This window comes from Patagioenas fasciata, chromosome 7 (genome assembly GCF_037038585.1).
Source record: "Patagioenas fasciata isolate bPatFas1 chromosome 7, bPatFas1.hap1, whole genome shotgun sequence".
Taxonomy (NCBI): domain Eukaryota; kingdom Metazoa; phylum Chordata; class Aves; order Columbiformes; family Columbidae; genus Patagioenas; species Patagioenas fasciata.
Genome location: NC_092526.1, coordinates 44,664,435 through 44,691,820, shown reverse-complemented (window position 1 = coordinate 44,691,820; position 27,386 = coordinate 44,664,435). Strand labels below are relative to the sequence as shown.

Sequence of the window (27,386 nt, the reverse complement as noted above, 5' to 3'; positions counted from 1 at the left end):
AGGAGGGAGGAAATGTGAGAGAGAAGCACTGCAGACACCAAGGTCATATCCCATAGGACCCAGGCAGGTCCCTCAGCAGGCCAAAGCTTGCTCTCCTGAAATTCTGCTCTTGGCCTTGTGATCATCTCCCAGGAGCCTCAGCTCCACTTTCCCATCCCTGACTGTCCCATCCTGACCAACTCTTTCTGGTTTGTAAGTGTGAAGTCCCACAGGGCACCTCACCCCACTGACTCCTCAGTCACCCATGTCAGGAAGATGTTGTCAATGAGCTCAAACCCTCCTGGATGGCTGGTTTCTTGCAGATACTGGGATATCTCAGGTCTGACACGAGGACACCGCCCTGACAACATGATGCTTCTTTCATTTGTCTTGAAGGAGGCCTCATATAATTTATCTTCCTCATCAGTGAGTCTGTAGCTGATGTCCAGTCACCACAACATTGTCCATGTTGTTCTGCCTTTTCCTGATGACTCCTCAACCTTCAGCTGACATTTTCTGTCCACAGGCTGAATTTCATGCATTCCTGCTGTTCTCTCACAAGAGGGGAATCTACCCCTGTGAGTCAAGATCTCTGACAGTATGAGTAACAGACCCCCAAGATCCCACGGTTTCTCCAGGAGATGGAATTTGTAGTATCCTGTAACTCCTTATCCTGTTATTTTGGGAGAGAAACCCTTATCAGGATAAACCATCTGAATGAAAACATTAACAGCTGAGCAAATGGAGCTTCAGTCCAGGGAGAGTCCAGACCTTGTGAATATTTGGTATTTGCCCAGCAGAAAGCTCTGAAGCTGTACAAAGAGAACTGACCTGTGCTGTATCAGGGTGGGACAATAACCCCATCCATCAGGACAGAGCAGGACCTGACACGCTGAGCAGTGACCCTGAGGAGAAGGGCCTGGGCACTCCAAGGTCCCCACACCAGCCCGTGGTGCACGCTCACCATGAACAAGGCAGCTGCACACGGGGCTGCATGAGGAGGAGCGTGGGGACCCAGACACCTGGAGTTCTCATCCCGTTCGGTTCAGCACTGGTGTGACCCCACACACACGGGGGTGTGCCAGTGTGCGGCTTCCCAGTTTGGAGAAGCAGGGAGGAACTGGAGAGTGCAGGGCTCTGCCAAGGCAGGTTCAGCACCTTGTGCACATGGTGTGGGATGCTGAGGGACCTGGGCTGCTTTGGCCCAGCAGCGCTGGGGAGGCTGCAGCAGTGCAGGAGTAGCCTGAGAGTGCTTGAAGGGTGGTTTCAGAGGTGGTGGAGGTTTCTTCCTAGTGGGAAAGAGCATGGGAAAGAAATAATGGCACAAAGTGCAGCTGGGAAGGTCGAGGCTGGACATGAGCAGCAAGGAATGTGACTGGAAGGGCAGTGCTGTGGGGGAGCAGGTCAGCAGAGGGAGTCTGCATCAGCCCAAGGCTTTGTGCTCCAAGGAACAGCTGGGGAGGATGCAGAGTTCTCAGCAAAGGAAGGAAGATGCTCAGACAAGAGCAAGGTGGGGTAGCAGGGGGGATGTCTGCAGCCTGCAGGGAAAGAGGTGCAGGGGATGCCACAGCACAGGACAGGCTGTGGTGGAGATGATCAAGGGATGTAAAGTGGCTGAAAGCCCCACCAGACATGAGCTCCTTCTCCCCTTGGCTATGGCTGTTGTCTGCACCTCTGATGCCTGTGAGGAGACACCTTGTCCTTCCAGCACAGGGGCCTCATGGCCTCCTTGTCCCCAGCCAGGAGCCTGGGAGGTGTGGGACCATAGTCCTGCCCTTGGCCTTGCACAGCCCCACATCACACTGTCCAGGAAGGGCCCTGAGCAACGTGGGAGGAACAGGATCTGTCTTCCCAGGGCTGGGGCTCAGGGCTTGGCCCTTTGGTTAATGAAACACATCCAGCTTTATTCAGCATCAGAGAGACCTTTACTTTGCTTTTCCTGACCAGTCATCACTGCCTCCAGTTTTCCGCTCTAACCAACCCTGGGGTCAGTTCCTCAGTTGTGTCCCTCAGTGGGACCCATTAACATCACAAGAAACTTTGCAGTTTGAATCTGACTTTGACTTCTTCAGAAGTTTCTTCAACTTCCCCTCAGGGTCTGAGGTTCATGGACTCAGCACCACACCCACCAGAGGGGTCATTAAAGCAGCTTGGGCTGCTCCTGTGCTGCTGAGCTGGGCTGGGCTCCTGGGACAGAGGGAGCTCCTGGCAAGCGGCAGCGCTGCAGAGAGACAGCTCTGCCCAGGAGCAGCTCCTCTGCACACGCAGCAGGGCTGAGGGCTCTGCCTGCAACGGGAGACGAGCAAGGCAGGGAGAGGGGAAATGCAGTCTGGGTGGGAGTTTTGCTGTGAGTTCACAAGGAGAGAAATCTTCACACACATTAAGTCTGTGGCTGCACATCATTGCATCTGCAAATCATGGTGGGATTTCCTGACGCTGGTACAAGAAACGAGATAGGTAAGTAAAACTATCAGAAACTTCCTTGTACAGCTAAGGAGGACATGCAGCAGAGCAGGGAATTCATCCATAAACCATCAGAGGCAGCTGCCTCCTGCTGAGGATGAGTCCAGGTGTGTGAAGCTGTTTCTGCACCCAGGGTTGCCCAGGGCTGTCCTGCAGAGCAGGGTCCCTGCCAAGGAGATCCCTACATGTCTGTGTAGAGAAGCTGTGGGGGAAAGTAGTGACCCCTATCAGGGCAGGAAAGGTGCTTCTGCTCTGGAGAGGGTGCTGTGTGGGTCAGAGCTGCTCACAGATCCAGATTACCCCCAGCATTTTTCAAAGGGGATGCCTCAAGGACAAATTGGGAAAGAGCTTGAGAAACAAATAATGCATAAAGTGCAGCTGGGGAGGTCCAGGCTGGACATGAGCAGAAAGGAATGTGACTGGAAGGGCAGTGCTGTGGTGGAGCAGGTCAGCAGAGGGAGTCTGCATCAGCCCAAGGCTTTGTGCTCCAAGGAACAGCTGGGGAGGATGCAGAGATCTCAGCAAAGGAAGGAAGATGCTCAGACAAGAGCACGGTGGGGCAGCAGGGGGGATGTCTGCAGCCTGCAGGGAAAGAGGTGCAGGGGATGCCACAGCACAGGACAGGCTGTGGTGGAGATGATCAAGGGGTGTGAAGAGGCTGAAAGTCCCACCAGACATGAGCTCCTTCTCCCCTTGGCTATGGATTACCAGACAGTTAAGGAGCTTTCCTGAGCCTGTCTTTTCAGTTTCCTCTCCCAAGGGGTGAGGGGTGCAGGAAAGGATAAAATGAAAATGAGCGCTCATGCTTAAACAAGACACTGAGACTCCTGAACTGCAACTCTGAGTGATCAGCACATCTGCCAGAAGGCTCATAACATCCCTTCACCACCCCTCTGCCCGTGCACAGCACCTGCATCACCTTGGCTGGACCCGTCAGCCTAGTCTGACCTGTCCTGCTTTCCAGCCTGCAAACAGGAAGATGCCCCCAGGCAGTGCCCTGTGAACAGGCAGGATCTGTAGGGCCAGGGGGAGGGCACAGAGGGTGGGATGGGGTCTGTGAGCACGGACAGGGAAGAGACATGGACAGGGAAACACCTCCCAGGGGGAGAATCTCCAGGCAGCAGGGAAATGATCAGAAATGAGAGGAAACTAAGCCCGGAATTGTTATGGGAGGGAGAACAGAGAAAAGTCCCTGTGATCCCCTGCAGTGCAGATCCCTCCTGTGAGCAGCCCCCTGGCCTCCTGTCCCACCCAGCAAAGCCTCTGCCCTCAGGGCCGGGGGCTCCAAGGCATGGAGCAGCTCCTGTGCAGCCAGAGCTCCAGTTCCTCTGCAGAGCACAGGGGCTGAGAGCAGTTGCCCAGCAATGTTGGTGTCTGGGAGGTGGCTGCACAGCTGGGGAAGGGTGACGCTGTCTGAGTGCCCGGCTGCCTCTGCCCTGTCCTCTCTCACACCCACCCTCACCGCATTGTCCTTCTTGCTCCCCTGCTCTGGGTCACTGCTATTGGGATCTTGTTCTTGCTGTCAGGCTCTCTGGGGATGGCAGTTTCAGCTGCAGAGGCACAGCCTGATCTTGTGGGTCCTTTCCTGCAGGTGTGTCCATGGGAACACGTGTCCCAGCTTTGCTCTGACCTGTGGGGCTGTGGGCAATGCAGTCTGTGGGGCTGGGAATGAGCTGAGTCTCCCTTAATCAAATGCCATCATTAGGACCCTTGGCTGTCTCGTTGAGGTTTTCTTCCCAGCTGCGAGCTTCCCTCCAGGATGGAAACCTGTCCTATAGCCTCTGTGTGTTATCTGAAAGCCCCTCGGAGAAGTGCAGAGATGCTGCAACCAAGAAAATGCTTTTTAGGAAAGGATGAGACTTGTTTTGGTTCCATCCGACAAAGCTGAAACCCAGGACTGGCCCCTGTCCCCCGTTCCCATGCCCCCTGGTGCAGAGCAGGGCTGACTCCTCGGCAGCCAGCGGGCACAGGCCCTGCTCCTCACGGCACCTCCAGCCAGCGCCACCCAGGGCTCAGACATGGAGCTGGAGGAAGGTCTGGGAAAGGACAAGGGGGTGTGGAACACGGGAGGGTGTGTGAGAAATGGCTTTGACTTTGCTCAGTGAACTCTCCCCTAACTTGTCACTGCCTTTTCTTCTTTGGTCAGCGTCCTATGTCGAGAGGCAGCAAATGTCCAACAGCAGCTCCATCACCCAGTTCCTCCTCCTGGCGTTCGCAGACACACGGGAGCTGCAGCTCTTGCACTTCTGGCTCTTCCTGGGCATCTACCTGGCTGCCCTGCTGGGCAACGGCCTCATCATCACCACCATAGCCTGGGACCAGCACCTCCACACCCCCATGTACTTCTTCCTGCTCAACCTCGCCCTCCTCGACCTGGGCTGCATCTCCACCACTGTGCCCAGCTCTATAGCCAATTCCCTCTGGGACACCAGGGCCATTTCCTATGCAGGATGTGCTGCCCAGCTTTTTTTTTTCTTGTTCTGTGCTACAGCAGAGTATTCTCTTCTCACCATCATGTCCTACGACCGCTACGTTGCCATCTGCAAACCCCTGCACTACGGGACCCTCCTGGGCAGCAGAGCTTGTGTCCACATGGCAGCAGCTGCCTGGGCCACTGGGTTTCTCAATGCTCTGCTGCACACGGCCAATACATTTTCACTGCCCCTGTGCAAGGGCAATGCCCTGGGCCAGTTCTTCTGTGAAATCCCCCAGATCCTCAAGCTCTCCTGCTCACACTCCTACCTCAGGGAACTTGGGCTTCTTGTGGTCAGTGTCTGTTTAACTTTCGGCTGTTTTGTGTTCATTGTGGTGTCCTATGTGCAGATCTTCAGGGCCGTGCTGAGGATCCCCTCTGAGCAGGGACGGCACAAAGCCTTTTCCACCTGCCTCCCTCACCTGGCCGTGGTCTCCCTGTTTGTCAGCACTGGTTCATTTGCCTACCTGAAGCCCCCCTCCATCTCCTCCCCATCCCTGGGTCTGGTGGTGTCTGTTCTGTACTCAGCGGTGCCTCCAGCAGTGAACCCCCTCATCTACAGCATGAGGAACCAGGAGCTCAAGGATGCCCTGTGCAAACTGATGACTGTATTTCTTCTGAAACTATAAACTGTCTGACTTCTACATAAGAAGACATTCTTATTGCAGGTTCATCCTGTGTACAGTATTTTTTGTCTCTACTTGTCAGTTTGGTTTTTTTTATGATAATATTTTTATTCCCTTTGTAATTCACTGCCTGCTTTTCTTTTCTCAGTGAGTGGCTGTGGCAATGTGGAATCGTGTTCTCTGTGTTTAAGCAAAATAAAGGATCCTTCACCAATAATTTTCACTGACATTCTTTCTCCAAGACCTTTCTGGAGCTGCAGTGATAGTTCCCGTGCGCATGGGTGGAAGGGAAAAGAGTCCAGCATGGCAGCCCTGCCAGGGAGCACCAGTGCTTGTTCTTCCAGAGCTGTTTTGGTTCCACTCCCACACTCTCCTTCTCATCCCTTGTGTTGGTGCAAGGCCTGAGTGCTCTGGCAGCTTGGTCCCCGTCCTGCTGTGTGTCAGTGCTGTGAGCGCAGGCAGGGACAGGCAATGGGCACTGCTGTCACAGAGCTGGCCTCACAACAGCCTTTCCAGATAGAAAGGTGATCTCCTATGGGTAGGGCCTGAAGGTTCTTCTCCCTAGGTTCTTTTCCCAAGAACATGCCCAAGAAAGTTACCCACACCATTGTTCAGCTGATCAGTGTGTGTGTGCAGGGCTGGCACACAGCAGTGTCCTCTCACAGCCAGGCCTCCTGCCAGAGACCTGCAGGACCAGCAGAGCAGGGGCTGGGCTGTGCCCCTGTGCACTGGACACCCCATCAAATCTGCCCTAATCATCATGGACTAATCTCTCTAGCCCAGACTTCTCACCCCAGTTCAGAGAGGTACTTTGTCCCTACGGTACATACAGACTTTGGGACGAGATGCTGGAGAGCAACTCTGCAGAGAGGGATCTGGGAGTTCTGGTCGACAGGAAATTGAACAAGAGCTACCAGTGTCCCTGGAGCCAAGAGGGACCCGTGTCCTGGTGCATCCAGCACAGCATGGCCAGCCGGGCAGGGCAGCCGGGCAGGGGGGGTGGATTGTCCCGCTCTGCTCTGCGCTGGGCCGACCTCAGGAGATAAAGCTACTGGAGACTGTCCAGAAGAGGCTGCAAATTTGGTGGAGGGTTTGGTGGGGAAGCTGTATGAGGAGTGGCTGAAGTCCCTGGGTTCGCTCTGCTGGAGTAGAGGAGACTGAGGGCAGAGCTCATGGGGCTGCAGGTTCCTCAGCAGGGGAGCAGGAGGGGCAGGGCTGAGCTCTTCTCTCTATGAGAGTGAGAGAAACCGAGGGAATGGCAGAAGATGTGCCACGTCTTCCTGCACCAATCTCTAGACACCTGAAGGGCAAGGAAGGGATTGCTGAACAGAAATGAGTGGAAAATCCAATGAGTCCCAAGAAATGCTCTGAACCCATTCCAGAGCTTTAGACCCCCAGGAAAGAGCTCAGTGACAGTGCAGCCCATCCAGCTGCATCCGTGTCCCTCACTGAGCAGCACAACCAGTGTGGACTCACCCCATGGTTCTGCAGCCAACCTGCTCTGCAGAGCATCAGTGCCAGGTTGGGGCGCTGTGGGGAGCACAGGGGAGGGGCCAGGAGCACCAGAGAGAGAAAAATGCTGGTGTTCAGCTGCTCAAAGATAATATTCAGAGTTCAGGGTGCAGGGTCAGAAGTCCTTGCTGTTCTGGTGCTTCACCAGGCCTGGGAAGTAACTGGAGAAGGATTGGTGTCCCCCACTTGCCATCTCTTAGTGCATCATCCCTTGTGAAGGGTGGCATGGAAAGCAAGTCTGGGACCCTGTGTCAGGATTTGCACTGGAGAAAGTATTCACCCAGGAGCCACATCATTTTGCTCTGGTACTTCAGTCCTGGTGCTCATCACATGTCCTGAAGACAAACTTATGCACCCCTCTTGTCAACCTTACCCCAAAAGTCACACCTAGACAAGGCTCCTGAGCTGGGTCTGAGCTTGAGAACTGGGGTCCAGTTGTGACCAGAGGAAGGACAAGGCCTGTCCTGGGTCCTCTAAAGGGCTGGCAGCCTCTGTGATCTCCACCAGAAAAGGAGGCATTCAGGAAACCGTACACCATCTCCATGCCCATTGGAGGCCCTTAGTAAGAGTTCCTCTCTCCAAATATCCAGCCTGACTTGTTGCTGCATGAACAACCTGGAGAAACTGCCCCAGGACCCTCATTCCAGACCCCATCTCCTCCACCCCATACAGGCAGTGCTCTTCCCATTATCACTGCGATGGTTCCAGGGGACCCAAGAGGGGAGGAGATGTTGGGTAGGGATATGGTGTCCTTCAGTGCTCCTCATGGTAGCTCCTGCTGGGCTTTGTGCCACTGCTCACAACCCTATGAGCCTGGATGTTCAGCCAGTTCTCAGTGGTGCTAAACAGGAATATGCCCATGAGCACTGGGAGGAGCGTGGCCACCCAGTCAAGGGCAGTTATTGCCCATCTTGACTCAGCACTGGTGTGGTCACATCTGGAGTGGTGTGTCCCAGTGTGAGGTTCCCCATTCTGGAGGAACGGGGAGGAGCTGCCATGTGGCCAGAGAAAGTCTGGGTCACATGTGGAGATGTTGAGAGACCCAAACTTCTTCAGCCTCATGAAGGGGAGGCTGAGGAAACGTGCTGTTTTTACTGAAATTGAGTTAATTTTCTTCATGCATTTTGAACCTCTCTCCTTCAAATCCAGTACAGTTTTTTGTTTAGATTTACTAGGAGAATAGTGAGATAACGCTGTTTATTCCCTGGGATAGAGTTCATTTTTTTCTTTTAGCAGTTTCACAGTGTTTGCCATTTGCTATGAAAGGAATGTCAGAACTCACTGAGATCTTTGTTGTTGTCAGGGAAACCAAGGACTTCTTTGGCCATCCAGCTGCAGATGCAAATTGGCAGGAGGGGACACAGACAGGACAGCACAGGCTGATCAATGAAATATTCCCTATGGTTAGTGTCATGCTCTGTCTAAAGCTGGAGCCGGCTTTTAGAGCTTGTTACATCCGTTACTCTGGATTTTCCAGCTGGTTTGGTTGTTCCATTCAGAAGTTTCATTCTGTCAGGAGTTCGATGTCAGTTCGGCCCTTTGCCGTTCTGCCATTCTGCAGTTGGCCTTTGGGCCTTTCTGCCTGTTGCCCTTTGCTCTCTCTTGCTGGGATGGGCTGCTCAGGACCAAGGTGCTCCTTTCTGCAGGACTGGCTGTTCCGTGTGGCTGGAGTTACACGGGGGATAGCACTGAGTATATTTTCTTAATTTAATTTATCTATTTCTATTTAATTTACCTGGACTATTGTCAGTGAAACCAAGGACTTCTCTGGAGTCCAGCTGCAGGTGCAAATTGGCAGGAGGGGGCACAGATAGGACAACACCTTGACTGACATACAGCTATTCTTTACCATTGGTGTCATGCTCACTATAAAGCTGGATATGCCTTTTCCAGCCAGTTAGTTTTGGTTTGCCGGCTACTTTGGTTGGCTCTGTTTGGAAGTTCCATTCTATTGGGAGTTCAGTGTTAGTTCAGTTTTTTGATGTTTTTCTGTTTTTCAGTTGGCCGTTGGGCCTCTCTGCCTTTTGCACTTGTACTTTCTCTTGCCTGGATCATCTGTTCAGGACCAGGGTGCTCTCTTCTTTTGGGCTGTCTGTTCAGCACAACTGGAGTTACATGGGGGCTTGCACTGAGAATCATATATTTTACTTTATGTATATTTTAGTATATTATTAGTAGTAGTGTTTTCACTGTTTTCTTTCTTTTTTGTTTTTTTTCTTTTTTTCTAAACCCACAAGTTTCTCCCTTCCCTTTCAGTTCTCTTCCTTATCCCACTTGGGGACTGGGAGCAGGATGTGAGCAGCTCTGATGGTCTTGGTTGGTGGTTGTGGTAAAACCATGACAAGAAAGGGTAGTAGTAGCTTTAGAAATCTTGAAAATCTCTTTACAAGATGGTAGAGGAAAACAGCATGAGAAAGGAAAACCATCAGAAACTGCAGCTCTGGAGGCCCAGAGTGGAGCTCAGGATAAAGAAATGTCATTCTGAGCACAGTGCTGTGGTCATTCAGAAGGACTCTGGATCAGCCACGGCTTTGTGTTTCCAGGAACAGCTGGTGAGGATGGAGAGACAGCAGCACAGGTGGGGACACAGTGGGGTGAGAACTAGGTGGGGAAGCACATGGGGTGTCTGCAGCCTGTGGGGAAACAGCCACAGGCCTGGGACAGTGTAGGATGGACTGTGGTGGACATTTTCAAGGGCATTGGCAAGGCTGGATGTCCCTACAAGAGCCAAGGTCTTTGTCCTCTTAGCTGTGACTGATGTCCCTGCCAGTGAACCTAAGAGAAGACACATGGTTGTCGTGGCCATGGCACCCATTGCCTCCTTGCACCCCCAGGGAGTGTCACACCATTGTCCTGCACTGGGCATCGCACTCCCCACACCCCAAGCAGAGCCCTGAGCCACACGTGAGGGACAGGATCTCCCTTCCTAGCGGCAGGGGCTCAAGGCTTGGCCATTGTCCTTCACCAAACAAACCAAGGGTTTTCCCAGCATCAAAGCTGCTGCACTTTGCCTTTGCCTGATGCAATCACAGTCTCCAATTATCTGCTCTAACGAGTCCCTGGGGAAGCTTTGTCAGTAACAGCCCTCAGTGGGGCCCATTAATGCTTCAAGGTACTTTGGAATTTTCTCTGACTTGGACTTCTTGAGCAGATTCTTCAGTCTGTGCTTGGTATCTGAGGTTCATGGGCTCAGCACCAAATACGCCATGGGGCTCATTAAAATTCAGAAAGCCTTAACGAGCTGTGTTTCTTTCAGTAATCTCATTCCAATGTTCAAGACCTGTAGAACTAACTGGAGAGGTTTCAATGGGAAACTCAATGATGAAGATTTCAAAGATTTCATAAAGGAGGGTTATTTCTTTCCAGGGTAATTTCTGTCATTTTTCAGTGTATAGAAGAAGTGGTAGCAGCATTCTACACTGGACATTGATCCCGAGGGTCTCCTCAAGATATCTGGACAGGCAGGAGAACAGTCCCTTGAGGCTGGACACTGTACGGACAACCTCACCCCCCACCCCCAGTCTGCCGGTTCCCTCATTGGCCACCAGAGACTGCACCAGTTTTCCTCACATCAGACTTCTCCACTGAGCTCTGCAGGAGATGCTGCAGCTCCTGTGCACCAGCTCCACCTGCTCTCCTGTGCAAACACTGCACAGTTTAATAAAGTGTAAAACACTTTCCTCAGCTGTGTGTGTAAGCTGGATCTGGTGAGGTCCACCATCCACAAGGGACATCCACACAAGAACTGGTTTAGACAGAGAGATAGGAAAGGATAGAAATAAACACAATGAACGTGTTGACTGCCATGTTAATTAGAGCTCTGAAGAACGGGTGAAGTTTGTAACTCCCTGAAGCTCGAAGTAGAAACCAGGCAGTTGAGAGGAACTGAATGACCAAAGAGCAAGTGGAGGAGAATCTTGAGAGCACTGGGAAGGGATAATGTCCAGACAGTGCTGGAAAGTTGTCCTTTGACAGGGACATTTAATCAGGAGAGGTGGGAACTCCTGAAAGATGAGGGAGATTAAATAATAGAGTGTTGGTAATAGAAGTACAGGGGAAGACCAGTATATCTTCTCCTATCCTTAGTACACTTCCCGTAATTCACTTTTGTGGCTTTTCTTTTTTCCTTTGTTTTTTTTACTAAGTAAAAAAAAAAAAAAAAAAAAAAAAAACAAACAAACAAACAAAAAAAAACCAACCGCAAAAACAATAAAACAAGACCAGAAATCACACCAAAAAAACACACACCAAAAAAACCAAAAAACCACAGCAAACACAAAAAACACACACAGAAAAACTAACAAACAGAGCCCCACAACAAACCCACAAAACCAAAAAACCAACAACAAAGAAGTGCACCTTTCCAGGCAGACATCAGTCGTCAGTTGTGTCACCATGAACAGCCAGTGCCATTTTAGGGCTCCACTGTACCTGAGGTGCTGGCCTGGGATTGGCATCTATCACACAGGACCTGGGGAGACCAGAGCACATTGCAACGCAGGTGGAGCCTGGACAGGTTTTCCCAGGGCATCTACACTGGCACCAGGTGTTTGTGTCCCTGGAGGTGAAGACATTTGTGCCCTAAATCCATGCCCAGTTCTGGAAAACTCTTTCAAAGAAAAGTAACCCTCCTAGAAAGGCTTTTAAATAGATAGATAGATAGATAGATAGATAGATAGATAGATAGATAGATACATACATACATACATACATACATACATAGATAAATAAGAAGTATGTTGACACCTTCCTTTGCTTTGGATCTTTGCCTTCAGTTCTTCTTATTTTAATTTTCATTGACATCAGCTGACAAGCAAGAAGCCAAGATCATTTTGTGTCTTCCATAGCACCCCATGCCCTCTAAACCTTCCCTGCCCAGGACTCCTCACACGTTGCCCAGAGCGAGTCACACTGAGGTGTTGGCTGGTTCCCTGGCTGAGATGTTGGTTTAGATGGTCACCTACAGCACAGGTGGATCCTGCCCCATCATCATGTGCTCTGCTCCAGTTAGAAACAGAGCCCAACATCACCATGGGATCATAAGAGAACTGAGGTTGAAGGGACCTCAGGAGTCTGCAGTCCAACCTGTCAGAAACTGGGTCACACCAAGGTGTTCAAGCCTTGATCCAATCCGAGCTTTAGCAGGACTAAAGCAGTGATCATCCCTTTGTACTGGGCACTGGTGAGGCCACACCTTGAATCCTGGGGTCAGTTTTAGGCCCCTCATGGCAAGGAAGACATTGAGGTGCTGGAGAGAGTTCGGAGGAGGGTGACAAGGCTGGTGAAGGGTCTGGAGCACCAGTCTTGTGAGGAGCGGTTGAGGGACCTGGGGCTGTTCAGCCTTGAGAAAAGGAGGCTGAGGGGAGACCTTGTCGCTGTCCACAACTGCCTGAAAGGAGGTTTGATCATGGTGGGTGTTGGTCTCTTCTCCCAAGTAGCAAGTGATAGGACAAGAGGAAATGGCCTCATGTTGCACACGGGGAGGTTTAGATTGGATATCAGGAAAAAATTCTTTGGGGAAAAGGGTTTAGAAGCAACAGAACAGACTGCCCAGCGAGGTTGTGGAGTCACCATCACTGAAGGTGTTTAAAAGACAGATAGATGGGGCTCTTAGGGACACGGTTTAGTGCCAGATTTAGGTTATGGTTGGAATGATGATCTTAAGGGTCTCTTCCAACCACAATTATTCTATGATTCCATGATAAGTCATTTTTGATATTTTCTTTCTCAGAGGACCATGCAACCTCCCTGAGAGCCAGGACTTTTCTGAGGGGTTGGAGAGATGTCTCACGGTCACACCAGCCAGTTCCACCAGCACCTGTCTGTCCCTTCCCAGACCAAACCTTTTCTCCATAACCCAACCTTCCAGGTGAGTTTCTGGGACACAGCAAATGTTGTCCAGGTCTTCTGGGCTTGTTCAGAAGAGAGCAGCAGATCAACATGTAGATAGGCTCTCTGTGAACCTCAAAGTTTTACTGACCATTTTTCTCAATGCCTGACTTGTACCCAAACTTTCTGGTCCTTAAGCTGTGGATGAGGGGATTGAGCAGGGATGCGGGGATGGTGTTGAAAAAAGACTTTGTCAAACTGTCTCGGGAAGGCCGTTCTGGGCATCCCACGACCAAGGATGGGGGTGGTATACAAAACAGTGGCATTGGTGAGAGGTTCAGGTGGAGAAGGCCCTGTGCCTGGTTACACTGGGGTAGAGAGCAGTGATGCATTCATGGGATGCCCCTGTGAACAGGAAGGGAACAAATGGCTCCAGGGGGACAAAATGCCTTCCAGCCAGTTCTTTAACCATCACAGATACACCATCCAGGCCAGGAGCTGCAGCTTCTCCAGGAGATGCTGTGGGATACGGTGTCAAAGGCTTTACTGCAGTCTAAGGACACAACACCCACAGCCTGTGTGGCGGATTCACTCCCCACGACAGACTTTCCCTCATCTGCTCAGCCGGTCACCTTGTCATAGAAGGAGATCAGGCTGGTCAAGCAGGCCCTGCCTTTCACAAAGCCACGCTGATTGGGCCCGATTGCTCGTCTGGTGTGTGTGACCTCACAGTCCTTTCCCAGCCATGTTCCTGCTGTTGGCCTGTCCCCTGCAGAGGCAGAAGTGACCTCACAGCCCCCTCCACAGCCATTGGCTTCCTACTGGACCATGAGCTCCTGAGGCACAAGTGACCACATGGCATCGTACCCAGCCATCACCTTCCTTGTGCTCCAGTGTGTGAGCAGATCAAACTGAGCTGCTTTCATCAAATGTATCCAATAGATTTCCTATCAAGGGTTTGAGTGGAGAAACATTCCTCAGAGGAGCTACTGTATTTACTTTGGGGCATTTTATATCTCTCTTGATAGACCTGTCCAAGGAAAAGATTCATGGAATCCTACAATATCGCAGTTTGGAAGAGACCCCTGAACACCATCTCTGTCCCACTGACCTTTATGGCACCCCAAGGAATAGCTGACAGCATTTGTGCTCTCTTGGATTCATTTCACCACATGCACACAGTGCACATGCACATGATGTGTATGTTTACAACTCATCGTACAATGAAAATATGGACTTTTGACCGAGTATTTCATAGAATCATAGAATTTTCGGGCTGGGAGGGGCACATGAGGATCATCGAGTCCAACTCCTGTCCCTGCACATGACACCCCACAGGTCACACTGTGTGTCTGAGGACGTTGTCCAGTCTCTTCTTGAACACTGTCAGGTTGGGGCCGTGACACATCCCTGGGAGCCTGTTCAGTGTCCAGCACCTCTGGGTGAAGAACCTTGTCCTCATGTCCAACCTAAACCTCCCATGGCACATCTTCTGCCGTTCCCTGGGGTTCTGTCTTTGGTCATCACAGAGAAGAGATCAGTACGTTCCCTTCCTTCTCCCCTTGTGAGGAAGCTGTAGCCACCATAAGGTCTCCTTTTAGTCTTTTCTTCAGCTCTGATGCTGAGAAACCCCTTGGTTCACTTTCTCAAGCAGAAAGGAGAAGCCATGACCTGCAGGCAATGGGAAGGGGGATCCTGTCCCTCACACACGGCTCAGGACTCTTCCTGGGACCGTGGGATGTGGGTGTGCAAGGTCCAGGGAAGGACAACACTGGTGCAACAACTTCCAGCTTCCCCATGGGGCTGCAAGGAGGCACCGAGGCCCCAGTGCCATGAGGACAACATGGCTTCTCCTGGGCCTCAGTGGCAGAGACAACTGCCATGGCCAAGGGGACAGAGACCTGGGTTCTGTGGGTCCCTTCCAGCCTTGCCAGCGCCCTTTGCCGTCTCCATCCCAGGCTGTTCTACACGGTCCTACCCCTGCCCCTCTTTCCCCGCAGGCTGCAGACACCCATCTCGCTTCCCAACCCTTCTCTCACTCCAGCATTTCTTATGGCCTTTTACGTGTCAGGAGACAAGTAACCTCACCATGATCTTCTAAATCCCATGGCTGCTGCTGGCCGTTCAGTTTCTTTGACAGACACGACCATGTTCCTGCTGCTGTCCCATCATGTTCTCAGGTGGGATGGACACAATAGCCCGTCTCCAAGGCCTCTTCCCGGATGGGGCCTGTGGGTTCTTTGGCACAGGTTTTTTCTCAGCTCTATTCCTGCTGCTGTCTTGTCACCTCCAGAGACAGAACTAATGTCACAGTCCCCTTCACAACCATAGTCTTCCAACTCAATTATGAGATTCTGAGACACAAGTGACCTCATTCTGAGACACAAGCGACCATACGCATCCATCACCCTCCTTATGGGCCAGGACCTGACTAAATAAAAGCATGCTTGTTTTATCAATTTAATCAAATCTATTTCATGCTAAAGATCTGAGTAGAGAATCATTCTTTACAGGAATGTGAAATGTTGATGCCTTTTCTATGTCCTCCCCTGCGCTTTTTTTTTTTTATTTTTTTTTCCTTTTTCCTGGTTGCTAATTGCGAATTCACTACATGAAGTGCAAAGCCAATCCCACACCCAGAGACGAGATATGGTTTATTACAGAGTTGTGCAAGTCTGAATGCTGGAACAAAACCAGCACAACAGATAGAGAAGGAACATCTATTATATCCAAAATCTTATCTCTACATTCAGACTCTCACTGCAGTGCTAAAGAGCCAAGTGTTTAAACCTCAGTATCTTGGTTACATAATTATCACCATGCATGCTTGTTACGGAAGGGTCTGAGCCTAGGTCTCCCATCCTAGGGATGTGTATTTTAGTATTATAATGAGTGTATAAGGAGCAAAGTTCAGCTAAAGGACACTTTATGTAACGGTCTTGAGACAGATGTTAAAACAAGACTCAACTAATTGCACAGGCTCCAGAGTGTCTGCACTGCAAGGACAGAATTCTTTGCAGGTTCAGATTGGGTGTTTTAAAGGTCACTTTTATCTTTGTTAGAGGAGCAGACTGACGACAAATGAGAGGATTTACATATTTTAGGTCAGCAACTACAAGCAGGATTTATTCTTTTAACTGATAAGGACTACATCTTCTGTCTTCAAACACCTCTCCAAGGTAAATATTAATTGAATCCTAGAATAACTCAGGTTTGAAGAGAGCCCTGAACATCATCTTGTCTCGCTCTCCTGCTCAAGGCAGGGTGCACCAGGTGAGGTTGTTCTAGGCCTCTGCCCAGCTTTGTATCATCCACAAAGGAGCTGAAAATGTGCTCCATGACACAATGAAGGGGCAGAATAAAGACATTCAACAGTGTTGGCCCCAGTACTCATCACTGAGGGATGCCACTAGAAACCGACTAAACACAGGACTTTGTACCACTGATGATGTTTGGGCTTGGTCATCCAGCCAACTTCCCACCCATCACAACATCCACATCTTTATCCCAGATCTTCCCAAGCTGCTCTAAGGCCACCACAGGAGACCATGTCTGGGGCCTGCAAAACTCCATGTACACAACATGCCTTTCTTTCCCCTGCCCATCTGGGTTCAGCAATCCCTTCCTTGTCCTACAACTGCCTGGACATGGCTGCAGGAGAATGTGACTCGTCACCCTCCCAGGGACAGCCGTAGGCTGACCAGCCTGTCATTCTCCCAGTTCTCCTTCCTGCCATTCCTGAAGATGGGTTTGACGTCTGCCCTTCTGAGGGACCTCTGATCCTCTCTGATCACTCTGGCACTTTTGAGACCACAATCCTGAATTTCCCACAGGGAAAGAGGGGCAGGTGTAGGACTGTGTAGAACAGCATGGGATGGAGATGGCAAAGGTGCCAGAGCACTCAGGCCTTGCACCAACACAAGGGATGAGAAGGAGAGTGTGGGAGTGGAACCAGAACACCTCTGGAAGAACAAGCACTGGTGCTCCCTGGCAGTGCTGCCATGCTGGACTTTTTTCCCTTCTACCCATGCACACAGGAACTGTCCCTGCAGCTCCAAAATAGCCTTGCAGGAGGGATACAGTGAAAAACAAGTCACTATACGAACCTTTATTTTGTTTAAACAAAAGGAGAGCACGGCTCCTCATTTATACAGCCAGTGGTTATAAAAGAAAAGCAGACAGAGAATTGGAAAGGGGCTGAAAACATTATAACAATAAAAAGCCAACACACCAAAACAGAAAATCCAGATGACAGGCTGAGCCTGTAATAAGTCACTTTAAAACTCCTATGCAGAAGCAGAGAGGCAGTTTATTGCTCGAGAAAACACTTATATACGAGTTTGCACAGGGCATCCTTGAGCTCCTGGTTCCTCATGCTGTAGATGAGGGGGTTCACTGCTGGAGGAACCAAAGAGTACAGAACAGACACCAGCAGGTCCAGGGATGGGGAGGAGACAGAGGGGGGCTTCAGGTAGGCAAATATGCCAGTGCTGACAAACAGGGAGACCACGGCCAGGTGAGGGAGGCAGGTGGAAAAGGCTTTGTGCCGTCCCTGCTCAGAGGGGATCCTCAGCACGGCCCTGAAGATCTGCACATAGGACATCACAATGAAAATGAAGCACATGAAAGCTAAACAGCAACTGACCACAGTAAGCCCAAGTTCCCTGAGGTAGGAGTGTGAGCAGGAGAGCTTGAGGATCTGGGGGATTTCACAGAAGAACTGGCCCAGGGCATTGCCCTTGCACAGTGGCAGTGAAAATGTATTGGCCGTGTGCAGCAGAGCATTGAGAAACCCAGTGGCCCAGGCAGCTGCTGCCATGTGGACACAAGCTCTGCTGCCCAGGAGGGTCCCGTAGTGCAGGGGATTGCAGATGGCAACGTAGCGGTCGTAGGACATGATGGTGAGAAGAGAACATTCTCCTGTAGCACGGAACATGAATAAAAAGAGCTGGGCACCACATCCTGTGTATGAGATGGCCCTGGTGTCCCACAGAGTTGGCCATGGACTTGGGGCCAATGGTGGAGATGGAGCCCAGGTCGAGCCGGCGAGGTTGAGCAGGAAGAAGTACATGGGGGTGTGGAGGTGCTGGTCCCAGGCTATGGTGGTGATGATGAGGCCGTTGCCCAGGAGGGCAGCCAGGTAGATGCCCAGGAAGAGCCAGAAGTGCAAGAGCTGCAGCTCCCGTGTGTCTGTGAATGCCAGGAGCAGGAACTGGGTGATGGAGCTGCTGTTGGACATCTGCAGCCTCTGGGCATAGGACACTGACAAGTTAGGGGAGATTTCTCTGAGCAAAGTCAAAGCCATTTCTCACACACCCTCCCCTGTTCCACACCCCTTGTCCTTTCCCAGACCTTCCTCCAGTTCTGTGTCTGAGCCCTGGGCGGTGCTGGCTGGAGGTGCCGTGAGGAGCAGGGCCTGTGCCCGCTGGCTGCCGAGGAGTCAGCCCTGCTCTGCACCAGGGGGCATGGGAACGGGGGGCAGGGGACAGTCCTGGGGTTCAGCTTTGTCGGATGGAACCAAAACAAGTCTCATCCTTTCCTAAAAAGCATTTTCTCAGTTGCAGCATCTCTGCACTTCTCTGAGGGGCTTTCAGATAACACACAGAGGCTATAGGACAGGTTTCCATCCTGGAGGGAAGCTCGCAGCTTGGAAGAAAACCTCAACGAGACAGACAAGGGTCCTAATGATGGCATTTGACTGGGGGACACTCAGCTCACTCGCCAGTCCCACAGACTGCATTGCCCACACCCCACAGGGCAGAGCAAAGCTGGGACACGTGTTCCCATGGACACACCTGCAGGAAAGGACCCACAAGATCAGGCTGTGACTCTGCAGCTGAAACTGCCATCCCCAGAGAGCCTGACAGCAAGAACAAGATCCCAACAGCAGTGACCCAGAGCAGGGGAGCAAGAAGGACAATGCGGTGAGGGTGGGTGTGAGAGAGGCCAGGGCAGAGGCAGCCAGGCACTCAGACAGCGTCACCCTTCCCCAGCTGTGCAGCCACCTCCCAGACACCAACATTGCCGGGCAGCTGCTCTCAGCCCCTGTGCTCTGCAGAGGAACTGGAGCTCTGGCTGCACAGGAGCTGCTCCATGCCTTGGAGCCCCCGGCCCTGAGGGCAGAGGCTTTGCTGGGTGGGAGAGGAGGCCAGGGGGCTGCTCACAGGAGGGATCTGCACTGCAGGGGATCACAGGGACTTTTCTCTGTTCTCCCTCCCATAACAATTCCGGGTTCAGTTTCCTCTTGTTTCTGATCATTTCCCTGCAGCCTGGAGATTCTCCCCCTGGGAGGTGTTTCCCTGTCCATGTCTCTTCCCTGTCAGTGCTCACAGACCCCATCCCACCCTCTGTGCCCTCCCCCTGGCCCTACAGATCCTGCCTGTTCCCAGGGCACTGCCTGGGGGCATCTTCCTGTTTGCAGGCTGGAAAGCAGGACAGGTCAGACTAGGCTGAGGCGTCCAGCAAAGGTAATGCAGGTGCTGTGCACAGGCAGAGGGGTGGTGAAGGGATGTTATGAGCCTTCTGGCAGATGTACTGATCACTCAGAGTTGCAGTTCAGGGGTCTCAGTGACTTGTTTAAGCATGAGAGCTCATTTTCATTTTATCCTTTCCTGCACCCCCTACCCCTTGGGATAGGAAACTGAAAAGACAGGCTCAGGAAAGCTCCTTATCTGTCTGGTAATCCTTGCATTGATCTTGTCCTTGAGTCGTCCCCTTGGAAAAATGCTGGGGTTGATCTCGATCTGTGAGCAGCCCTGACCCACACAGCAACCTCTCCACAGCAGAAACACATTTCCTGCCCTATAGGGTTTGCTCCTTTCACCCACATTTTCTCCCCTCAGTGTTGTTGGGATCTCCCCAAGCAGGCTGAGGGCTGACCCTGGCAGGCGGCAGAGTCCCTGCCCTTGCACAGCCCTGGGGTGCAGGGACCCTGCTCTGCAGGACAGCCCTGGGCACCCCTGGGTGCTCACCCGGCTTCACAGCTGTTCAACATTGCCTGACAAGAGCCCCCTCCTTACAGATCCCATAAGCTGTGCCTGTGCCAGTTTTAGGAGATGCCTCCAGGAGCTACAGCTGCATTGCCCTGCACCCAGAGACTTACCATGGCAAGGGCTGCAAAGGTTTCTCCTCCAGTGAGCTCTCAGTCATCCTCCCAGTCCTGACCACCTTTAATCTCTCTCTGCCTTGCTCGTCTCCCTGAGATCCCCAGGCAGAGCCCTCAGCCCTGCTGCGTGTGCAGAGGAGCTGCTCCTGGGCAGAGCTGTCTCTCTGCAGCGCTGCCGCTTGCCAGGAGCTCCCTCTGTCCCAGGAGCCCAGCCCAGCTCAGCAGCACAGGAGCAGCCCAAGGAGCTTTAATGATGGCTTTGGTGCTGAGTCCATGAACCTCATATCCTGAGGGCAAATTGAAGAAGTCAAACTCAGATCTAAACTTCAAAGTTTCTTGTAATGTTAATGAATCCCACTGAGGGACACAGCTGAGAAACCATCCCCAGGGCAGCTGGGACAGAAAACTTGAAGCAGAACAAAGGGTAATGAAGTGAAAGGTGGCTCTGATGCTGAATAAACCTGAATGTGTTTCATTAACCAAAGGGCCAAGCCCTGAGCCCCAGCCCTGGGAAGTCAGATCCTGTCCCTCACACGTTGCTCAGGGCCCTTCCTGGACAGTGTGATGTGGGGCTGTGCAAGGCCAACGGCAGGACTATGGTCCCACACCTCCCAGGTTCCTGGCTGGGGACAAGGAGGCCATGAGGCCCCTGTGCTGGAAGGACAAGGTGTCTCCTCACAGGCATCAGAGGTGCAGACAACAGCCATAGCCAAGGGGAGAAGGAGCTCATGTCTGGTGGGGGCTTTCAGCCTCTTTACATCCCTTGATCACCTCCACCACAGCCTGTCCTGTGCTGTGGCATCCCCTGCACCTCTTTCCCTGCAGGCTGCAGACATCCCCCCTGCTGCCCCACCTTGCTCTTGTCCGAGCATCTTCCTTCCTTTGCTGAGATCTCTGCATCCTCCCCAGCTGTTCCTTGGAGCACAAAGCCTTGGGCTGATGCAGACTCCCTCTGCTGACCTGCTCCACCACAGCACTGCCCTTCCAGTCACATTCCTTGCTGCTCATGTCCAGCCTGGACCTCCCCAGCTGCACTTTGGGCCGTTATTTCTTTCTCAAGCTCTTTCCCGCTATGAAGAAAACCTCCACCACCTCTGAAACCACCCCTCAAGCACTCTCAGGCTACTCCTGCACTGCTGCAGCCTCCCCAGCACTGCTGGGCCAAAGCAGCCCAGGTCCCTCAGCATCCCACACCATGTGCACAAGGTGCTGAACCTGCCTTGGCAGAGCCCTGCACTCTCCAGTTCCTCCCTGCTTCTCCAAACTGGGAAGCCGCACACTGGCACACCCCCGTGTGTGTGGCGTCACACCAGTGCTGAACCGAATGGGATGAGAACTCCAGGTGTCTGCATCCCCACGCTGCTCCTCATGCAGCCCCGTGTGCAGCTGCCTTGTTCATGGTGAGCGTGCACCACGGGCTGGTGTGGGGACCTTGGAGTGCCCAGGCCCTTCTCCTCAGGGTCACTGCTCCGCGTGTCAGGTCCTGCTCTGTCCTGATGCAGGGCGTTGTTTTCCTGCCCTGATAATAAAATGGACACTTCATCTTGAGAAACTTCAGAAATCTGTAATGGTGGAACCCCAAATTTTCTCTAGGTCTGGACTCTCCATTTGCTGCAGCTGCAGCCCCTCCACTTAGGGGTCAGTATAAATACCATCTCCCAGAGATACTGTGGGGTCTTGGGGGTCTGATACTCATAATGCCTGGGGTCTGGAGTTTCTGAAGTTTCCCTTTGTGCAGTAGGAATGGGTGGAGCTCTGCCTGGGGACAGACAATATCAGCCTAAGGTTTTGTCAGCATGAGAGGGCAGAACAACATGGGCAGTGTTGTGGTGCCTGGACATCAGCTACAGACTCACTGATCAGGTAGAAGAATTAGATGAGGCCTCCTTCAGACAAATGAATGAAGCCTCCTGTTTCCAGGGCAGTGTCCTCATGGCAGACCTGAGATATCCCAATATCTGCAAGGCACCAGCCATCCAGGAGGGGTTGGAGCTCATTGACAACATCTTCCTGACACGGGTGACTGAGGAGTCAGTGGGGTGAGGTGCCCCGTGAGACTTTACACTTACAAACCACAAAGAGTTGGTCAGGATGGGACAGTCAGGGATGGGAAAGTGGAGTTGAGGCTCCTGGGAGATGATCACAAGGCCAAGAGCAGGATTTCAGGAGAGCAGGCTTTGGCCTGCTGAGGGACCTGCTTGGGTGCTATGGGACATGACCTTGGTGTCTGCAGTGCTTTTCTCTCACATTTCCTCCCTCCTCTCTCCCACCTGCTGTTGTGCAGCGTTTTTCACCCTTTCTCAAATACAATATCACAGAGGTGCTGCCAACATCACTGAGTGGCTCAGATTTGGAAGGATTGTGTCCATCTTGGAGCAGCTGAAATCCGCTATGTTTGATGTTGGTCAGACTCCTGTTGTCTTCTCAGAGAGGTGACAACTGTAGCACACCCACACTCACCCCAGTTCCAGGACTTTGCCATGTAAACCCGGTACAGGATGACAGTGCGTTGTGTGTTACAAACTACTTGATCATGGAGAAGCAGTGGAAAAAATCTTCTGTCAGCAACCTGAAGAGGTCTCCAGTCAATGAGCAGGTTCCTATGGGGAACTGCAATTGTTCTGACATTCACTGGCCATGCAAAGCTACAGGTGCCAACAGTTCAAAGGATCTTGGGCCAACTTCTTACCATGTCTACTTGGTGGGCAACAAGGGTGGTGCTCACCTGGATCTGGAACTGGGAAACAAGGGAGAGCTGGTGAGGGATGTGAACATCAGTGTCCACCTTGGCTGTCGTGACCAGGACAGAGTGGGGTCCCAGGCACCAGAGGGGAGGGAGGAAGGACAGCAGCAGAGCACAGGCTGGTGGGTTCCAGAGCAGAAGACTTTGACATACTGGGGGCTGATACAGGTGGTTCCATGGGAAGCATCTCAGAAGAATGAAGGAGCTCAGCAAATCTGACAAGCCTTAGAGAACAGTCTGCTCCAAGGACAAGAACTTTCGATGAAAATTCCCAAGAATAGAAGCATTTATTTCGTGAGGTTGCTTGTCTGAACTGATGGAGCTCAAGGGCACAAAGGCAGCACACAGGAGGTGGAAGCAGGGGGAGCTGCAAAGGAAGAATTTAGAAAGCTTGTTCATGGATGTGGGGATGATGCCAAAGCTCCCCATGACTTGATACCTCAGGGGGACGGTGATGACAGCAAGATGAGCTGTCTTGGCTTCATTTGCAGTAAAAGAATAGTCAGAGTGTATGTGGGCCTGCTGCTGAACTTTGTAAGAGTAGAATCAGACAGGACTGGGGTTCTTCATGGCTTCTTTGCCTCCATCTTCACCAGAAAAGTCTCCTGGGCCTTTGTTCCTGAAGGCAGGAGTCTGGAGAACACCCAGCAGTGGATGGGGCTCAAGTCAGGGGTGACCTGAGCAAACTCAGACACCGTTACAGAACAGGAGATGGGTCACTTGGCCAGCTCCCCGAACACAAGTATCCCTGTGCTGTGGCACCTGAGATTCCCAGGAACACCCACCTCTAGGTCCAGAGTTGTGTGATTTCTCTTGAGGTGTCCTGGCCCGTCTCCTCGCTCAAGTGGTGATTTAGGCACCCACTTCTCTGACATATTCAGTCTTTATCAGGAGATTCTTTAGACCAATATTTATTGGAGACTGTTGATATCAGCTGTTCTGGAAATGAGGTCTTTGGGAGGGTGACAGAAATATAAGATATTTGCATTTATTACTATTTATTATGGAAATGCTCACTATTTGGCTACAGTTCAGAAATCTCTGAAATCATCCACACCAGACTTTAAGACTTTTGGAGAGTGCTGCACAGAGCCTTGGCTTGTAAGAGTATTTTGGATGTTAATGAGCCCTCTGCTGCCATGATCCTGAACTGCAGCTACTGAAAGAATGAACAAACCTCTAACGAAGTAAAAGATGGAACCCAACCCCATGTTCTGAGGGTGTTTGGGAGCCCAGGGAGGGCCATCACTGACACAAGCAGTCCCTGTCCCTGGAGGCTGGACAAGGAGAAGCCTGGAGACAATGGTCAGAGGTGGTAAAGGTGATGTGGAGGTGGCTCTGGTGCCCTGTCAGCCCTTAATGTTTGTTCATCATCAGAATGGCCAAGTCCTCACCCCAGGACCAGACAAAGGAGACCCTTTCACTCTTACATTTCTCAGGCTCTACCTGTGGTCACTGGGAGGGTATTTGTGTTTTGGGGGTGGGTTTGGTGCCAAGTGCTGTTGCTTTAACCACAAGGCTCTGGTTTTCTGAGGACTTGGCAAGGCCTATGACGTCCCCCAAACCCATTCAGCTTCTTTCACAAACCTGGCAATGGTCACCGATCACCTGAGCTGTCCACGTCCCAAACTTGCTCGACTCCTCCATTTGGATCCATGCCCTAGCACTAAAATGCGCACGTTCCTTCTGCTGCTGCCCTAAAATAAAAAGAAAAATTAGTCTATTCCACATTAGCATGACCAGCCCATGGTCTTGAGGTCTTCTTCTTTAACACAGTTACTGCTACACGTAGACCACTCTCTTCCTGCACTCCCATGTGTCTCACAAACCTTTCACTCTTGTCCACCAGTAATGGGCCAACACTCCAACATGTCAGTGCTTCCTTCAGGCTCATGGATGATTCCTGAGGTCCATCCAAGTGTGGGCAGTGTAAGAGAGGAGCAGAGCAGGGTCAGCTCATGGGCCGTGACTGAGCACAAACACCCCAGCAGCAGCCATTCCCCATCTCCCAGGCACAGCCATGCCCACAGCATGCAAATGGCACTGTTATATATGACTAGTCCAAGAGAAGCATACCTTCCTTCCTTATATAACTCCCCCAAAATCTTCCTCCTATTCCCCCTCCACTCGCACACATCAACCACATTCCACTTGTGGCTCAGACATGGTTGTAAGGATTTGCTGAAGTCATCAGCCATCACCCTTTTCTACCCCACATCCCCTGACGCTCTCCCACACCACACATGGCCGGTCACTGCTGCTCAGGGCCTCCCGTTCTTCAGAAGAGGCCTCGAGATTCTTGCCTGGTGCTTGTTATAATCTTCCTCATTACCTCCAGATCTCACGGTGAGATTTCTTGTTCATGACAGGACCTTTGTAACCAACTCTTATGAAGCTGTTGTCTTTCTGTGATCATCTGTGCCAAAGGAGTGATCACAGAAAAGCACCAAATATGTCAAATCTGATACCAAGTGAAATTCAATAAAACCTTGTTGAGTCACCCCCGTAGCTGTGTCTTTCCAGCAAGGAGTTTCTCCTGAGAAAGGGATCCAACCCCTGCCACTCTCTGCAGAGGCACATGAGCAGTGTCCATGCACCTGGGGACACAAAGGGTGACTTTTGCAAGACCACCCTTTGTCTGAACCACTTAGATATGTACCTATGGATGGGGTATCAAGCCTTATAGTGCAGCAGAGATTGGAGCTCTGAGCTCCCTTCATCTGCTCTGTGTGACACATGTAAAATGGAACTACCCCAGTCAAAAAGTTGGTTTTGATTCTCTTCAAAACCTGAAGCACCACATGGGTCAGGAAACAAGCCAGGATACCCAACCAGGACTCACATGCTCTGCACTTAGAGTTCAAGTGTTCCTGGGAATGTCAGCAGGCAAGTCGTTCTGATATCTGGGTTCAAGGAGCTGGTCAAGAGCCTCATCTCCATTTCTGTAACGGTGGCTTTGCTGCCCGGCTATGTGCAGACTCCTTACATGGATACTGACACCTCTGAGTAACAACCTGTTCTGAAAGGATGAACAAGGTGGGAAGTTCTTTCTTGAAGGGTATTAGGACAGCATAAATGAAGACCCTGGGTTGGGGCAAATGAAAAGGGATGCAAAAGTTGTGGTCAGGACTGTTTGGGGACACGTGTAAAGCAGCCCGGCACCTCATATGAATTATTCTTGTAGTCAAAGAGAACCTGAGAGACTTGTCTAATTTCAGAACATGACGGGGAAGGAAGGACAGTGTCATTCAGGCTCAAAAGGACCTCAGGAGGTGTCTTGATCAACCTCCTGCTCAAAGCAGGGTCAGACCAGATTACTCAGGGCTTGATCCAAACACATCTCGGTCACTTTCTGGGACAGAGTGAGTGCGCACTCCTGGGAAACAGCTTCCAGTGCTTGACTGTCCTCGTGATTGGAAAGTTTCTCCCTTTATACAGCACTTTCCAAGCCCAGCCATCAAGATGGTTTTCACCCATCTACTTACACACTGACACAGACCATGATATTGTGGGGGATGACGCTGAATTCCTTGCTGACTTCCAGGTAACGGACCATCACTGCTCTGCCCACATCCAAACCCTGTCCTTTCTTCACGGAAAGCAAAGAGGATGGACAGACACAGCCTGCCCTGGGTAAACCCCGTCACCTTCTCTTCCAGACACCCAGAAATGGGGTCCCAGTGGACATGTTCTGGGGCACAGCCCTTAGTTCCCCTGCTCACCCATTGGCCATTTTGAGAAGTGCATAGACTGTGTGAGAGCTGCCAGTGGTCAGGGAGTCCCCCCAGTCTCCATGAGCTTTCCAGGATGGTGGAGAGTGGCCTCCCTGTGACACCGTCCTGCTGTCTCAGCTCCTGGGATGCTGCCCCTGCTGTCCCATAGACTGGAAAGGATTATATTACTTCCAGTGACCCCTGATTTGATCCCCATCCACTCCTGGTTGTTCTCCTCCAGATTACTGTCTCAAGTCACAGAGGCCTGGGAGAACTTACTGGTGAAGATGGAGGACAAGAGACACCGGGAATATAACTTCTTTCCCTGATAAAATTCATCAGTGGCCACACAGTGTATTTCTTTCTCCTTTAAGTGTTCCTGAAGCAGTAACAGCTTATTATGGGGCCCTTGAATTGCCTTAGATGTCTAGACTGAGTTCTGATTTGGGCTGTTCTGTGCTTGGAGGCTGCTGTCCTTGCAGACCAGATGAACTCACTTCTGCCACCCTGCCTGGCAGTTCATTCCACCCGTGTCACAGCTCTGTCTGCAGCACTGACAGCTCCAGCTGCCCCAGTCAGGTCCCTGGTTGAGGCCATTGCCTCACATCTGGGCTGAACCACCCCAGCTGTGGCACCAGCCCAGCTCTGACCTGCCACAAGAAACCTGGTACCAAGTGCCCAAGAGCCCATGTGTGCAAAGGCTTTGCCTCAGAGCACAGACATGACATGGCCAAAGATTGGTGAATGTCTCTCTAGACGTAGGAGTATAAAACCAGAATAAAATGCCTAAATTCATTCAACTGAAGATATTCCTCCCTCAGTTTGCAGGAAGTAGATCCTTTGCTGTAACATTCCCAGTGTCATGTCTAATGATGGGGCAAGAAAATATGATTTTCATACCGATTCATTTTCTAATAGGAAAAATACAACGCTGGCAACAACT

At 51.5% G+C, this 27,386-nt stretch overlaps 1 protein-coding gene across 1 annotated transcript; it reads left to right on the top strand.

Annotated features, from left to right (window-relative positions):
* The first annotated feature begins 4,611 nt into the window (after positions 1 to 4,611).
* LOC136116167 (olfactory receptor 14J1-like) lies at positions 4,612 to 5,544 on the top strand. The gene has a single exon (XM_065862372.1). The coding sequence runs from the start codon at positions 4,612 to 4,614 to the stop codon at positions 5,542 to 5,544; it is 933 nt and encodes a 310-aa protein (XP_065718444.1).
* The last annotated feature ends 21,842 nt before the right edge of the window (positions 5,545 to 27,386 follow it).

Bases quoted from the DNA above. Each gene is read 5' to 3' on its own strand.
- LOC136116167 (XM_065862372.1), top strand. From the start codon at position 4,612: ATGTCCAACAGCAGCTCCATCACCCAGTTCCTCCTCCTGGCGTTCGCA.